The sequence below is a fragment of the Saccostrea cucullata genome, unplaced genomic scaffold (genome assembly GCF_032062105.1).
Source record: "Saccostrea cucullata isolate Sc308-1 unplaced genomic scaffold, CSIRO_AGI_Scuc_v1 ctg1645, whole genome shotgun sequence".
NCBI classification, from domain to species: domain Eukaryota; kingdom Metazoa; phylum Mollusca; class Bivalvia; order Ostreida; family Ostreidae; genus Saccostrea; species Saccostrea cuccullata.
In genome coordinates, this window is record NW_026938371.1 from 1 (window position 1) to 17253 (window position 17253).

The 17253-nt window shown below is 35.2% G+C and overlaps 1 protein-coding gene across 2 annotated transcripts; it reads left to right on the forward strand.

Annotated features, from left to right (window-relative positions):
- The first annotated feature begins 5098 nt into the window (after positions 1–5098).
- LOC134250070 (growth hormone-inducible transmembrane protein-like) lies at positions 5099–11137 on the forward strand. 2 transcript variants are annotated; one of them, XM_062732422.1, is made up of 8 exons: positions 5099–5191; positions 6268–6504; positions 6762–6870; positions 6958–7099; positions 7360–7558; positions 7932–8030; positions 10274–10445; positions 10838–11137. In XM_062732422.1, the coding sequence occupies exons 2-8, from the start codon at positions 6315–6317 to the stop codon at positions 10923–10925; spliced, it is 999 nt and encodes a 332-aa protein (XP_062588406.1). In that variant the 5' UTR covers positions 5099–5191; positions 6268–6314; the 3' UTR covers positions 10926–11137. The 2 variants fall into 2 exon arrangements, with proteins under 2 accessions (XP_062588406.1, XP_062588405.1); XM_062732421.1 differs by having other exon boundaries at positions 5113–5200.
- Positions 11138–17253: the final 6116 nt, after the last annotated feature.

Genomic DNA, 17253 nt, shown 5'->3' on the forward strand with positions numbered 1-17253 from the left:
AAGTATTAACAGATTTTTTTAAAGAATAGTTACGGTGATTTTGAAATAATGCGTCGCCATATTCTTAGATGAAATAATTTTATTTCAACAAAGCAAGAGATATTGTCGAAAGTTTTATCAGTTGTCATATTTAATTTTGGTTCTAGATAATCATGCTGAAAATGATCTGACAATATTTTAACAGGAAACGAAATTGAAACATCAAAGTATTTATTTCTTTAGAAGACTACGATTTTCCTCTTCTAAATCTTCGCGGATATCTTATTTTCTAAATGATACCACTTTTATTAAAAGTTTTAGCATAATTTATATTTCATTTGTCAACTCTCAATTATTTAAACAAGGTAACTTTCCGAAGTTTAAAATATGGCACTAAACAAAAGAAATTGCATATGTCTCTAGGTAATACTACGGTATGTACGTATGATAGCCGTGTTTCACCTGAAAGAAAAACTTGTCAAAATCCCATTGTGATGTAAAATACGCATCCCTTTCTCACAGTTATTTATTTTAGGAAAAAAGTGCGTATTGTATTCCCCGAAATACGGTAGGTAACAGTGACCTACTTTTTGGTCGACATTTTTATTGATTTTAGGTCAATAAGTACCAGAGATACTTAATTATAGCCACAAAATGTCAAAAGTAGGTCACCATGACCTACTTTTTGGTCATCACTCTCCGAAAACCCAAGATGCATCAACTCACAAAGTTTAATGATTCTAAGCCAATAAGTACCGGAGATATTAAATAAAGCCATAAAATGTCAAAAGTAGGTCACCGTGACCTACTTTTTGGTCGTCATTCTCCGAAAAACCAAATATGCACCCACTCACAAAGTTAGATGATTCTAAGCCAATAAATACCTAAGATACTTAAATATAGCCATAAAATGTCCAAAGTAGGTCATTGTGACCTACATTTTGGTCGACATTTTTCAAAGACCCAAGATGCATCTACTGACCAAGTTTGATGATCGTAGGTCTGAAGGTAGTCAAAATATGTGTTTTAAACAATTTGAAAACAAATGTCAGCAAAATTCAAAAAAGTAGGTCACAGTGACCTACTTTTTCATAAATATGTTTTAAGGTCCCAAGATGCATCGAAGTACAAGAATTGATGGTTCTAAACCTCCCAGTGTCTGAAATAATGGGATTTAATGTTTTTTAAAAGGATAAGTCATAAAGTTCAAAAAGTAGGTCACGGTGACCTACTTTTAAGTTGACATTGTTCGAGGACCCAAGATGCATGAACTGACAAAGTTTGATGATCATTGGCCTTAAAGTGTCCAAAATATGCCTTCAAATCAATTTGAAAACAAATGCCCACAAAATTTAAAAAGTAGGTCAGCGTGACCTACTTTTGAGTTAACATGATGTGAAGTCATAAGATGCATCAACTCACAAGATTTGATGATCCTAGTCTTTATAGTAAGCAAAATATACACGTTTTTATTAATTGTAAATTTAGGTCAACTTTGAAGTGACCTTGAGACCACGCCCTTTGCCCCAGGGTAATTCCCTGAGCAAATTTTAATCTTCGACATATCCTGATCCTTGTATGTAAGTTTGGTGAAAATCTGCCTGGTGGTTATGGAGAAGAAGATTTTTTAGCAACCAGTACTTTTGGTTTTGTTTTCCTGATTATCTCCCCTTGTTTAAGGGTCCCAACCCTTATTTTAGTATAAATGGTAGCCCTTGGGCCAAGGATACCCTGTGACAAATTTGGTACTGATTGGCCAAGGGGTTCTTGAGTTATGGCCCATATTCTAAAAAGTTTACGCACACAGCACAAATGGCCATAGCATTAGCTCTTTGAGCCTTTGGCTCAGAAGAGCTAAAAAGTGATAATTGTGACATCATTTTTTGATGTGACAGACGGCAACAAACCAAGGAAGAAATTAGAATTTTAATACAAATCTGTGACACTAACTTCAATTTAAATTGAAGAAATTGGTCCGCCATTTGAAAAAGAAATATAGGAATGTCCTTCTAATCATGTAAGAAGATACATCAATTTGTGTATTAAAAATATTTTTTTTAATTTGCCAATATCAATATTAAAATTTTCTATTGATTTTGACAGTTGCCAGTGTGCTGCCTTCAGCGATGATTTTTCAATAGTTGGCATCTATCGTTACAACACTAACATTTTATGAGTGTAATTGAGAGATTATGCATTAAATTGAGTAAAAATAAATAATTATCCCCCTTACCTCTTTCTTTACACATTTAGAATCACTGCTATATATTTCTTATGAAAAAAAAATCTGAAAATGATACACATTTATAGATACCAAGTCATTTCTTCCTTCTAGCTGGTTTCAATCTTAACCCTTTAGTCTATAGCATTTATTCGCAATTACATTCCTATTTATCTAAAACAAACACTTGTATAAATTTCCTTGTGTATGCATTGCAATACACCAACACATGACTTTACCTTGAACTAGAATACCTGAATTCTTCCTTGACTAGTTAATTTAATCACATAATGTAATGCTATATATATCTGTTAAAATCTTCATTTAAAGAACAGCAGGGTAATGATTATCAATCTTATTAATATGCAAGCATGCATCTTTATGTTCGAAATTCAGATCATGACCTCTGTCATAGGGTGGGGGTGACCAAGGATACCATGGGGACCAGAGTTTTTACAAGGGTCATATATCACTTAAAAAAACTTTCAAGTACTGTAGATCACTAAATTTTGGCGACACCTTATTTTGGCGAGATGGTCATCAACTCTTGATAAGCGAGACAAAATTTTCACGAAATGTGGTAATTGTTCTATTAAATCCTAAGGAATACTATTATACGCGAGAATTAAATTTTCGCGAGCACACTGTCTCACGTAAGTACGCGAAAATAAAGTTCTCCCGAATAAAAAGTGATTTACAGTATACCAGTATTTTCAAAATAAATCTTACAAATATATCAGCCAGTCAAAAAAAGGGCTTTCCCTAGGATATCAAGTTGAATGTAAACTTCCGCCCCAGCCCCTTTAGCGATTTCTCAGATTGTTGAAGCAGTAGATCGAGTTTGACAAAGATTTTTCACTATTTGCACATGTGATAATGGTGATGCTACCTTATGGTTGCACTGTCCGTTAGTTGGGACCTCCAAAACTGACAGCAGAATGGATATGGTTGCAGCGAATTTATTTTACGCAATTTCAGACAAAAATACATGTTGATGTGACCGTCCTAGAAAAAATCAAGATGGCGCCAATGTTTTCCTTGTCTATTATTAGGTGTGCAGTTATTTTTTATATATAAGAAAAATAAATAAGTCAGGTGCCAGTGCCACTGCAGTGGTGCGTGAAAAACTATATGCATGGATGGTCTTCTAATTTGGCCTTGAATATTTGTCTTTTGTACTTTTTATTTGCAACATTTTTCTCTCATAGGTATATTATCTAATCCAAAAAATATCTCAAAATTTACCTTCTGCTTATGTGATGCAGTTAATGTTAGAGCCAGCTACCTCAGACTTGTTGAAATCCAATGGTTTCATTGTCAAGGCCGGTAAAAATTTGTCTGGAATGATAAGATGCGCAGCTGAAGGTCATAAACACAGAAAAGAAGGTGTGTTGACGATGGTCAATTTAATTGTCATAGCAAAGTCATGAAACATGTCATTTATGTCTCTTATTAAAAACTCTCTATCCCAAGAAAGGAAACCCATAAGATTTAAGGCTGTTGTAAATAATAAAGGGCATTTCGATGCTGTTATTCATATTCCTTTCCTAGTGTCAAATAAGGTTAATGCATGCCCCCCCCCCCCAATAATTTTGCCAATATATAGTCTAAGAATACTACAGAAAACTTAGCTTAGTACTATATGGTTGTGCCCCCTCAATGAAAACGTCTGATGACTTTTTTTTAGTTGATGAAACTGAAATGCTGTTTGGCTGTGCCCCCTCCCCCAAACTGAAATTGCTTCCTACAGGCTTGACATGTATCTGGTCTGCCAAAGCTTTGACTGGTTCAACTGAACATTTGATTTTATCAGACCTGATGCCTGACACTGATTTAATAATTTTGACAAGTGTACTACCTTTTTTCCCAGATTTGTTGGTATACCAACACAACAAATGGACTGCTATGGAAATTTTTTCATTGTCAATTCTCATGAAATTGAAATGCTGAAAAATGAAAATTTAATGCTTTAGGAAATTATACATTATTGGAAGTCACTCTTTAACAATGAAATATATGGAGATATCAAACAGTATTCAAGCTCAAAAGTCCATTAAACAATACAAAATTGGAGCAGAGCAAACAGACCTCCAAAACATCAGAGGTGGGATCAGGTTCCATGGAGGAGCGAGCATCCCCTGCCGACAGTTACATCTGTTGTGTGCTCCTTGTCATGATTAGGTCTGGAAATAACGGGAAATGCTGTTGACTATTTGGTGCGTGAATAATGGCTTTAAAACAATTCGTATGAGAAAACATCAGTCTGCATTTTACTCAATGATAAATTGAATGTGCTGACTGGGCCATTGTATCAACCATATTATTTATAATTTAAGAAATTATTACATTAAACATGACTGCTGATATTCTTGTTTCATCGACTTGTTTGTCAATAATTTACCTCGTTTCAGACATTGCTCATACGTTGAGCGCCATGCTCTTGCGTATTGAATCAACTGAGAGAAATAAACCCCGTATGCAGGTGATGAACGTAGTACGGACTACGGAGATTTGACGTTTGAAATGTTATTTAAAGTCATCGCTTTTATCATAAAGCTTGGTTGTTAGATTACCATTAACATCCTTATTATGCCTCAACAACCTTTCTCACAAAACGCATAATATCTAAAGCAGCAAGCAGCACATCACATCACTTGCCACTCATGGCACATGGTTCTCCCGCGGTCTTTCAAACTGGGCCGTGATATTTCACGGAACCGAAAACGGTTAAACTTCCGCATTTTTTTTAGCAAAGTATTTTGTAATATATTATTTACTAATATGATTTTACCTTCATTTTCTCTTTTTCTCATTTCGATCTTACCTTCCTTCTTTCTTTTCTTAATTAAGAAAACATAGTTTACATAATAATAATCCGGAAATATGTCAGTTGACGTTCTCAGTTTCTTAATTTATCGTGGTTTTCGTTTCGTTTTCATGTTGTTACAAAAATTGAACGCAGAAGAGGATCGTTTTGTTGCGTAAGCCACGGTAAAATAAGTAAGTTAGTTTGTCTCTCTAGTTTACTTAACTATACTACTTTTGTTCACATCATTATTCTTTCTGACTTTTCTTTCACAGCAATGAGTCTAGTGGTTCTTTTATCATACCCATCTGACACTGACAGCAATAATATTTATCAATGCTTTAAATCAGACCTATAGTTTAATATTTTCATTCATAAGAGTGTCAGATATGGAAAAAACAAATAAGGTTTGGTGTCTGTATTTGCTAAGTCTTAATTTCTGCTTTTGCTTTATGCGTTCAATGTTACGCTAGCTTGCTGTACAAAGGAGAAAATTCTAGAAAAACTTTGAAAAGAGGCATAACATTGGCACAAAACATTAACAATGCTAATGAGAAGGAAATATTTCTAAAAACTATGAAAATTTATATCCTTAACACCTGAAAGGACTTGTTATGAATAAAACTTCTGCTGTTGTTTAAATACAGGCCTCTGAATTTCTATCATTCAACATGTTCAATATTAAGTTCTTATAAATATGATTGATCAAAATGATGCGTATATACATGTAGCCCCTCTGTCATGCCTTTGTTATTATAAAAAGGGCATGAAGGGGGTATATACAGTAAAACTTGTTTAGGACAAACACTGATATTGCAAATTCACGGATATAGCGAAGTTATCTTGGATCCCCAGCTATAAATTTAACGAATTCCTCAAGCAATTATATAACAAGTTATGGAAGTATATATTAACAAAAGCTTAAGCTTCCAGGACTTTCATTTCCTCTTATTCATAGTTTTAGTATTTTAATATTTTAAGATTTTTGCCCAAGTATTTCAGCCATACATGCTTAAATCTGGTAGCTCAAAGTTTTATGATGGCCATGGGAAATAATAAAGGGAAAATATGTTGCACAAAAACTCTGTTGCAAAAATAGTTTGAAACACATTCAGAAAAAGTACATTCACCAAGTATTTTTTTTTATTGTATTAGGCTAGAATGAACTGAAAGCTGCAGATTAACAAAAGAGTCTAAGAGAAAAAAATCAATTGAAATCCTTAGTTGGGTTTATGGAAAATTCAGTACTCTTCTGTTTCAGTTCTTAATATTGGTTCCCTACGTTGATATATCACCAACTGCAGTAAAATGCTTGCTACAAGACTGTGCCGGATTCCTATAACCAGCCTCGTCCCCGGCATTGGCAGGCCTCTGACCAAACCACAGTTATGTATGAGGACCAGAGTCCAGCAACTGGCCTCGGATTCCAGGTCAGGTGTAAAACGAGCCCAGAGACGAGGAATCAAGGAGACACTGGCTGCCCCAGCAGGTGAAACAGGTATTAATTGCAGAATTTGAAATACAGTGTACATTTAATATATTTCATACTGTATACTTTAAAGGAAATTTTTTTGCCCCTGTTTTATTTTCCTTCTTTTGCCCTAGAAATGTGGACAGATGTAACTCTGAATGGGTGTATTCAAAACAGGGGAAAATTCTTTGTAAATGTGAACAGGCAAAAAAAAAAGTTTTGAGTGAAAATAACCCTGTACACAGTGTACATATTACATGTATATAAGTTGTGTCTTGTTTCAGCTTTCAGCATTGGTAAAGGAGCAGTTGCAGGGGCGGCTGTTGTAGGGTTGGGATCACTTTGTTACTATGGATTGGCTTCAAAGGAAATGTCAGCATTGGATCAGAGAATGTAAGTAAATACAACAACTCTGTGGGAGAAAATTGACTCTGGAACAGTCCACAGTTTAAGATATTTTTTTTATATTGTTTTAAATAGATTCTGGTCAGAAGAAATTAAGCAGAGGATTCGTTCCACCTACTTTTATTTTGGGGCCAGTGTAGGGCTAACAGCTCTTTCTGCTGTTACCATCGCAAGAACTCCTGCTCTCATGAATATTGCAATGAAAAATTCATGGGTGGTAAGAATCACCTCACTAAGGATTTAAATTTATATGACTGTTTTTATTATCTCCTTTAACATTTATCAATGACAAATACAAAGAAGGTTATAATATCTCATGTCAGATGCTTTTCAGATCTAAAAATTAGCATATCTTGGCTAATGAATTAGATACTTTCTTTTCCCCAGTGCCAAAACTATATTATGAATTACAATGCATTTTTTTATATTTTATCTAGCTACAGAGTTCCTAATTTTAGTAAATTTTTTATATCACAGGCCATTTTTGGGAGCATAGCTGCTATGATTGGAACCAGCATAATGACACAGTCAATCCCGTACAAGGAGGGTTTCGGAGCTAAACATCTAGCTTGGATGTTACACAGTGCTGTAATCGGAGGAGTTGTGGCCCCCATCACGATGTTAGGTGGCCCCTTGATGGTCAGAGCTGCTTGGTACACTGCAGGGGTGGTGGGAGGTGAGTGAGAAGAAGTAAAAAATCAAAGATTTGTTGATTATAAAGTAAATGATCTTATCATATCCAATATCCACCTTAACATTATAAACATTTTTAGCTTACCCTGGTACTTCATGAAGAGCAGAATACTTCACTTAGCTTTATTAATCAAATTTTGTCTTCAGACTCAATGAATATTGTATGCCTCAGATGGCTTAATCAGTGTATTAACCTCAGCAATAATTGTAATTTTATGCTTTCTTTTCTAGAAGTGAAATGTTACACTGTAAGAATTTTTCCAGTACAGTATTCATACATGTATAATACCAAGAGAGGAATTGTCTAAATAAATTATATAACATATAATCAAGATGGATTTTTCTTCATTGAATAGGTCTCTCAGCCCTTGCTATGTGTGCACCCAGTGAGAAATTCCTCAACATGGGAGGTCCTCTTGCTATTGGCCTGGGTGTTGTCTTTGCTTCATCAGTAGGTGAGTGTTATAGACTGTAAATGTGTGTAAACTTTATTAAGGAATGCGGAACACAACTATTGCATTGTGTCAACCTTCCATTACATTATATCAACTCTTTATGACATTAACCCACACTACTATTGCATTGTGTCAACCTTCCATTACATTATGTCAACTCTTTATGACATTAAGCCACACTACTATTGCATCGTGTTATCTTTCCTTTACATTATGTCAACTCTTTATGACATTTACACAGACTACAATTTTATTTCGTCAACTTGCATTTCGTTATGTTTACTTTTCATGACAATCTTAGTTTTTATTAACTGATGTGAAAAGCTCATGCCATACTGTGCGCACTCTTCTACATTATGTCGATTCACTATTACGTTTTGCGAACACGGGTATCCTCGGCCTTTATATGAGCATAACGTATTTTCCGCGTTCCGCAAGCACTAAAAATAGCGGGAGAGAAAACTGTTGTAGAAGAGATTCTCAGCGATTTTGGAATGACATCTTTAAATGAAAACTTTAAGCGACAAATGATTGACAATCTTGAAACATGCAAAGCCTTAACACTGCGACTGTGAATTAAAGTCACGTCGAAATTCAATGGTGTTTACTTAATCTGATAATTAAATAAATCAAATATTATGAATCGTGCTTCAATCATTTTTTTCTTTTTATTTTGAATTGTTTTTTTTTTTTTATATAAAAGTCTTAAACTTTGTAGGACATTGCATTAGTTTCACATTAAGTTTAGCTGAATTAAGTTGAAAACTTTTTTCTATAAAACTGTAAAGCCTGAGAGCTTCTCCGCTTTCCGCCCTTGGTCTCCAACCATATACCGCAACCCTTCCTTGTTCAAGATTCCCATATCTGCCACTGATATGTGCCCATGCATGCTTACTAAGGCATATTCAATTGATTTAGATGAGCGACTGGTAGATTTTTGTAATAGAATTCTGGCCCTGGAATGATTAAAAAAAATTACTAACTCCAGTGACGTAGCATCTTTTTTTGAAAGAGGAGGTCAGCCGGAAAAAAAATCATTTACCCGAAAAAACTTGACAAGCCAAGAAAAAAAAAGTCCAAGCCCAAAAATCCTATTTCGGGGAGAGGGGTCCAACTTCGATCAGTCCCATTTTTTCCCAGATATATTACATTACCCTTAGTGGACTATACTTCAACAAGAAGTGGGGGTGGGGGGCTGTACAGTTTCAATGAGCATTACATTTTCTATAGTAAAGTTATGTCTGGGAAAAGAGGGGGGTTGATATTATGTGCCTGTAATTTGTCCTAATCAATCAGGACCCCTCCCCCCTTCTTACCAGTCATTAAAACACGGTCGTCAACATTTATTATATACTAGATATACAGCTTTGAGATAATGTAAATGTATTTCAACATCAGGTAATGAACTTTTGGAATCAACATGATAAAGAGTTAACACAGAATAAAGATATTTTTAAATCACATAAGAAAGAGTTGACATAACGTATTTATATATCCACATCACGGAATGGAGTTTTGACATAATGTAATAAAGTATTGATATAATATAAAGATATGTTCACATTATGTCATACACTTTTTACATCACGTAATAAAGCACTGACATAAAGGTAAGATGTGTTCACCTCACATCATGATGCCCTTGCCGTAAAATAAAGATAAATCCATATCACGTAATAATGCTTTGATATAATAGAAATATACACTCTCAAAAAGGAATGGGCTTTTGACTTCATGTAATGATAAGTTTAATTATAAAACACAATTTACTTGACGTAATGCAATTTTGACCTCACATATTAAAGAAATGAAATGTTGTAAAGAAACTTTCATTTCATGTAATAAAGTTTTTAACACAATGTAAACACATTATCACTTTACATAATGAATTTTTTACTTCAAGTTATGAAGTGCTGACATAATGAAAGGATGTATTTACTTCATGTAATGCAGCATTGACATGATGTTAATATATATTTACATCATCTCATATAAAATGGACGTAACGTAAAGATATGTTCACATCACGTGATGATAAATTGACATAATAAATGCATAGTTGTATGCTATAAGGCAGTGATGGCGTTCCATACTTTATGAAGGTTTCATATCCATGATACTATTTATAGTGTTATATTTTAGATGAATATATACTTTTTTTACATATTATATATATATCCTTCTTTCATCAGTGGTAACTTACTTCTTTATGATGAAACTAATGATTAATTTTTCTGTATCAGGAAGCATGTTTCTCCCTCCCACCACAGCCCTGGGAGCTGGACTGTATTCCATGAGTTTGTACGGAGGGCTGGTTCTCTTCAGTATGTTCCTGTTGTACGACACACAGAAGGTTATCAAGAGGGCAGAGAGCCACCCTGTGTACAGTACACAGAAGTTTGACCCCATCAATGCGTAAGTCAACACTGTAACAACAAACATTGTAGGCAAATTAAGTAAATCCATATTGAGACTACAAACAAGATACACACAATCTGAGGGTGAGGTCCTTTAGAATAAACTGTTCTCAATCTTTGAACTTCAGGGTTTGCAATTTTTTTTGAATGAAATTCCTACAATGCACCACAGTGCTTGAGTTTTGAATTTTTCAATAATTTTGTTTAATCTAAGAAATGGTTACGTTTCTTGACTTCATATTTTATGTTTATATATACATGTAATTCCCTTTTCTATATTAACATAAGGTGAAATAATTATTCTTTTTCTCTCTTATTAGTCATATTTGAGTTTTTAGCTTTTATGAGAGAAAAAAAAAAGGAAAAACAGTTTTGGTGATTCTTTTTCAGATGTCTTGGAATTTACATGGACACAATTAATATTTTCATCAGAATTGCCATTATTCTGGCCAATGGTGGAGGAGGTCGAAGAAAGTGAACAGTTAATTTATTTACTTATATATAAAGAGATGCACCTTGCAGGACTCCCTTGTGGTCAAAAAGGAAATGATATTTCATTAGTTTAAGAAATATTTCATTGCTTCAAGGAATAATATTTCAGTGCTGTGATGTATCTTATTGTGAATTAACAGCCATGTATAAGAACAATTCTTTCATGAAGAAATAAATGTATTGTTGTGTTTGATAGTAGTATCACTTCATTATTTTTTCTTTTCATTTAGTTGGCAAAATATTTTTAAACATACTTGATAAGATATAAATTGATGGTGAATACATGTATTTGTTTAAAATATACATGTTTGTGATATTAAATAAAACTTCTTAAGTACATGATTTAATGATAAACACTTTCAGTAACCAGATGTCTCTGTCGAGACTGTAGCTCTGCTGGGTTCTATTTATAAGAAAGGAAGAGGAAAAAAAATTGTTGGGACTTGAAACTTTGCAACAGTAATAAATAGAGCAGGATGTGTTTGTGAAACACTCTCCGGCGGCAACAAAGTTCGAACTTGGTGTCATTTGAAAGAACTTAATTAGTGGAGTATGCATACCAATTACCAAATATGAATTCTCTATCTACTGTGGTTGAAATGTTAGTGGGAACGTTCAAAAAAGCTATTTTTAGCATATAGGTCACAAGGTCATTGACCTTGATGTCATTTGAAAGAGCGATTAAGAACAACAGGTCCATGGTATTTTATTTGTGGGGAGAACACGGGTATGAGCGATCAGCAGGGGATACTCACTCCTCCATGGCACCTAATCCCTGATGTTTTAAAGGCCTGTATTCGCTAGCTCTTTATTTGTATCATTTGAATGGACCTTTGAGCTTGAATACTCTTCATTATTACCATGTAAAGGCTTAAAAATTCAGTTGAATTCCTCTGGTATTTCATAAACCTATGGACATTTTGCACCAAATCTGGTCCATAATCTGGAAAATATAGGCCAGATCTAGCATCCAAAGCATGCCTGAATAAGCATCATCCATGCAAGTTCATTCACCAAAGAGATAAGTTAGTAATTATACATAGTGCAATGACACAAATATGCTTTTATTGTAAGGAGATGGTGGGATAAAGATGAAATGCTGGTGCAATAGGTAGATGACAACGATGCGATGGTGGGACATTGTTATGACAATGATGTGCTGGCACTAATTAAAGCACCTTGATATACAAAAGCGAAGAAATAATTGTACGATGATGAAGTGATGTTGGCTTTTGCATGCTTAAAATTCCTAGTTTTATGATTAATAAAATTGCGACATCATCATTGCATAATTGTCAGTGCATTAGTCCTATTGCACTGTGGCGTCCTCACTTCATTGTCATTGTGCTACCAGATAATTATGCCATCGACCTTTTAGTCGATTGGTATGATAATTAACGATGTGGCTATCTGAATTCCATACTATCTGTACAATACGTGTCGTATTTATTGAATCCCGATATGTTCAAATATAGTGCTTTGGCGCCATCAAGAATTTCAGATTCAATGCTAATTGTGTAGTAATGTGATGGCAATGGTGCGACAATGTTGTTATGAGGATGGTGTAGTAGCATGATGGATCGCTTCATAGTTGCCATACAGTGATACTATAATGCCATCATTACCAACCGTTGTCATCGATTTCCCTTCCTTGTGCACTGCAGCTGCATCATCACATTGTGGTACTATTGATAAGACGGAGCTCGATTAATCATGAAACGGGGGAGGAGAAAAATTTGACGGGCCTGACCGAGATCCAATCACCCCCCCCCCCCTTCCGATTGATTGTACATTGTTTAACGTCTCATTCGAGAATTTTTCACTCATATAGAGACGTCACCGTAAGGGCTTTAAATTTTGACCTTTACTCGGCACTTAGGGCCAGTGAGCAGTGAGGGTTCGATATCGTGCAAGCGCCTACCGTGACACGGGACCTATACGTTTTTAAGGTCATATCCGAAAGACCCTCTCTTCTAATCCCGAGCGCTTGGCGAAGGAACAGTCACTACCTATGTTTCCGTCTTGGGTTTGACGCTGCGCCGCGAACGAGAATCGAACCCGGGCCTCCCGATCACGAAGCGAACGCTCTGCCACTACAGGCTACCGTGACCCCCCAACCCCACCCCACCGATTCTCCAGTCAGATGTACTGCTAACTGAGCTATCTGGTCAGCGGCAATTTAACTTCAACCGCCACATTTCTCTCATCTTAAGAGTTTTTAATCAGCACACAAATACTATAGTACCCCTACGCAGACTCTTTCCTGGCAGGCGAAAAAAGAGGTGACGGACCAGACCGGGATTGGACCCTAAGCCCCCTGAATATCCAGTCAGGTGCTCTACCAATTGATCAACAGAGCTGCCCATCGACGAGCGAACCCGTCTGACCGCCATAATTACATTATACAAATCTCCCCCCTCTCCCATGTATATTTATCAGTTAAACTACAGGCATAGTTATGTTGGCAAGGGTGCCACTTCCAAAATTGTAAAATTTGTGACCAAAAAGGTCAGGATTCCCGTAGATGGAGAGGGGTTGCGTTTGATTACATAGTTAAAATTGCAAAAATTCTTTTAAAAATCGTCTATGCTCGTGGTATTTAGCAAAGAAACGTAGTTTTCGGTTATTATGAACAAGAGTGTCTCTTCCAAAATCGTGGCTCCTGGGTCAGGGGTTTTAGTGTTAGCTAGGGTGGGGCTTTAAAAATGCACAAATTCTACATGTGAAAAATCTTCCTTTATAGCTGCCTGTGGGTATATTAGGTGCATAGTTCGGATGAGCAAGATATTTACAAAAATGTTAAATCTTAGGTGGGGGCTTCTAGTTTCAGACTAGGATTTTACCGATTAAATGGTGAAAATGCACTCTTTCTTTCAAAATGTTCATATTTGTTCCTGGGTATCTAGCAATTAATGAAACGCATGCAGTGCTTATATGATTTTTTTTTAATTATTATTAGAAAGACTTTGGTTACATTTTTTGCAAAAATGGAAAAATAAATTTGAAAATTTTTGCTGAAACTATATATGTCCATGTCCCTTTAAGATAGGCTAAATGTGAGAGGGAAAGGGAAGGGTTGACTAAGAGTGCTGAAGTTCTGTTGTTAAGTTTACACTATAATGTTACAAGCAGGTACATGTACAGGCAAGTGAAGACATTTAGTTCACGATTTAGCGGGAATTACTAGACATTATATTTTTTCGATCCTTTAAATTTCAATTCTTAGCTTGATTTTGGTCAACATACTGTATTATTTCGTCTTTAAGTATTGTTTTTATGTTATTCTTCTGTGGATCTTTAACAGTATTTTTTTTTTATTATCAAGAGACTCTTTGAGACGTACCTTTGATCCTCTTTTTTTTTTACTGAAATTTCTTCTGGTTTCCCTGCCCCTTTCAAAAGAGATCCTAGGAGCCTGACTTTTGTATCGAAACATTAAAAAAAAATCTTAATTTTTTGATAAAGAGATAGATACATAGATAGAAATAAATTACAAACGTTTAAAATTTTAAAAACGTAATTTTTTTAAAAGGACATGTTATCCCATATTTATGTTCCCCAAACGAATTTGGGGAACATATTGTTTTTACTCTGTTTCTTATTATTATTTTTATTATTTTTCTTCTTCCTGGGAAAATCTTTTCCATGAGTGATCTTGTAAACGACACCTCAGACTTAGGTGAAACCTTTTTAAATTTTAAACCTTTGAAATTTTTAACATAATCATACATCATGAAGATCGATAGCATGATATACATGTATTATAATTATGCGCATGCACGTGTGCTGCAATCTGATTGGCTGAAACTTTAAATGCCTATAACTTTTTTGGTTCTCAACCAAACAGGATGAAATTTAGAATATGAATAGGTATGATGGATTCCTACATCATGCCACTATAAAAAAATAAATGCAACGACATGCATGCACGTGCACGCGCACAATAGGTAAAAATGACTTGAAAAACGGTAACATTTATGTTTTTATGATTTTTTTCATTGATTCTCACGATATATAAAGATATGTTAAAGGTTTGGACAACATGCCATGATTACTTGGATGTGCATGCACGTGCGTGCACGTGCAATATGTTAAATGATATATAGTTGATATCATTGTAGCTTTTATAATTCTTTGATGAAATCCTTCGGTACTGAGCGAATTTTAAAATAAGTTTTACAGGAAATGGCACAAAAAGGGAGTTGGGGAGCGTTTGGGGAACATCTGTAACGGTCCCCGTTACAATTAGAACTAGTTATTTTAGCAAATAAAAACACAATATCTTGAAAAGATGCTAAAATACTATAAAGTGTATATATAATTTGAACCATGAGCTGTAGAAGGCTCATCAAAAATTTCCACCAGATTCCTGTCCTTGTAATTCCACCGGATAGAACGGCGCATTCGGGGTGGCGGTGGGGCGTGACTCGGGGTGGCGGTACCGAAGCGAGAAAAACACCATCAAGGTGTGTTTACCTGCATTTTTTTCATATGTTCAGACGTCTTAGATCAGAAAATTGTATGCTACGGAAGAGAACAAATATCAAAGTACCTCTGACAGTTTAAAGCAGCCTTTGAGAGTGCTCCGTTTTCTCAAACACTCCTCCTCACTTTTCGGGGTATCGACGTTTTCGACTTCTGACATGATATTCTGTTTCAAAATTGACCTCAAAGGGTTTTTTTCCTCAAATCATCAACAGTAATGAAGTTGTACGATAGAATTTAACTTCAGTCCTACTTTAAAAGTCAATATATGTTACTAATTAAGCCAATTTAGGCTTCAAACTGTGCGACGATCGGGGTGGCGGTTTTTATGCCTTGCGGGGTGGCAGCATGTCCGAGAAATAAGGATTATTTTTTTCATTCAGCGTTCTCCTGGCCCCCTTGCGAGACAAAAAAGATTCAGATCTCTAAGAGAAATTTAGATTATGGCATGGCATGATGTTATTTCGCTATAAATGTGGCTATGTCAAACTTTAAGAAGTTTATTTTTATAATTTAAAGTCCGAACTGAGCAAGAAATTAACACTTTATCATAATCAGTGCGTATTGCTTTATACATGCAGTTGCTACATTAAAGTTTTGAACAAAATTCCAATTTAAGCAGTATAAAGCACTATACATTATAAGAGAGAGGTATTTTTGTGGAGCAATTGTTTTGGGATTTTTACGATTTTTACCTATTGCATGATCGAATGAGTATAAACAATTTAGTAATTCATTTATGAAGAAAGATTTAATATCTGGTGGTGGTGGGGGGGGGGGGGGGGCAGGGGTTCTGTTTACACTGTGGTCCATAATTTTGCGACAAATTTTATCAGTTTCATTTCTTCAAAAGAAAACTCGAATTTATGTATTCTTACAGGGATGATGCAGGGATGTCAATCTTGAAACATCACAAAGTCACTGTCCATTTCGGTTCTGGTTGTCCAGGATAAGATTTGATAGTAATGCATTGATTGGCTCATGATGTTTTTCCAGGAATATTTTCCAGCAAACCTTGCTTCATTGAGAAATATCTATAGATAATTTAAAAGATTGTATTTTTAAAAAATAAATTGAAAAATGTCTTGTACAAAACGAGTGATCTGATTATATTGTTGGAGTGCCCATTATCTGATTTGCGATTGGAAAAAAGATAAGACAAAAATAGTAAACTTCAAAAAACAATAAACACGAAAAGAAAAATTGGTAAAAAAAAAAAAACGACTATGGTTTGTTATATTGATGTGTTGTTACACCACTGGGTTAGTGGAAACTTAAAAGTTGAATGGAAATCATGTTATTTCAAATTATATTTATCCCTGAAAATTTTTCTTGTCCCATGTTAAGGGGGAGGGGGGACTCAAGGACGTTTTTTACACCACCACATACATAATTATGTATGTTACCGGTCTTGTAGAGCAGGCTTTCCCCCTACCCCCCCCCCCCCCGGAAAACTGGCTCTTAAGTAGACTTTCCCGCGGAAAGCTGGCTCTAGAGTAGAATTTCCCCTACGGAAATCCCACACCAGAGTCAATTTTCGGGGGGGGGGATCCTTATCTGTATATTAGATATAGAGTTTGATTTCCTCAGATTCAATTCACCCCCCCCCCCCCCTCCGATGAAATACTGTAGATCACTTAATTTTCGCGACACCTTATTTTCGCGAGATGGTCATTGACTCTTGAAAAGCGAGACAAAATTTTCACGAATTGTGGTCCTTGCTCTATAATATCCTAAGAAATACTATAGCGAGAATTAAATTTTCGTGAGCACACCGTCTCGCGTAATTACGCGAAAATAAAGTTCTCGCGAATAAAAAGTGATTTACA

Bases quoted from the DNA above. Each gene is read 5' to 3' on its own strand.
- LOC134250070 (XM_062732422.1), top strand. From the start codon at position 6,315: ATGCTTGCTACAAGACTGTGCCGGATTCCTATAACCAGCCTCGTCCCC. The intron at 6,871-6,957 runs GTAAGTAAATAC...TGTTTTAAATAG, and splicing joins TCAGCATTGGATCAGAGAAT to ATTCTGGTCAGAAGAAATTA. The intron at 8,031-10,273 runs GTGAGTGTTATA...TTTCTGTATCAG, and splicing joins TGTCTTTGCTTCATCAGTAG to GAAGCATGTTTCTCCCTCCC.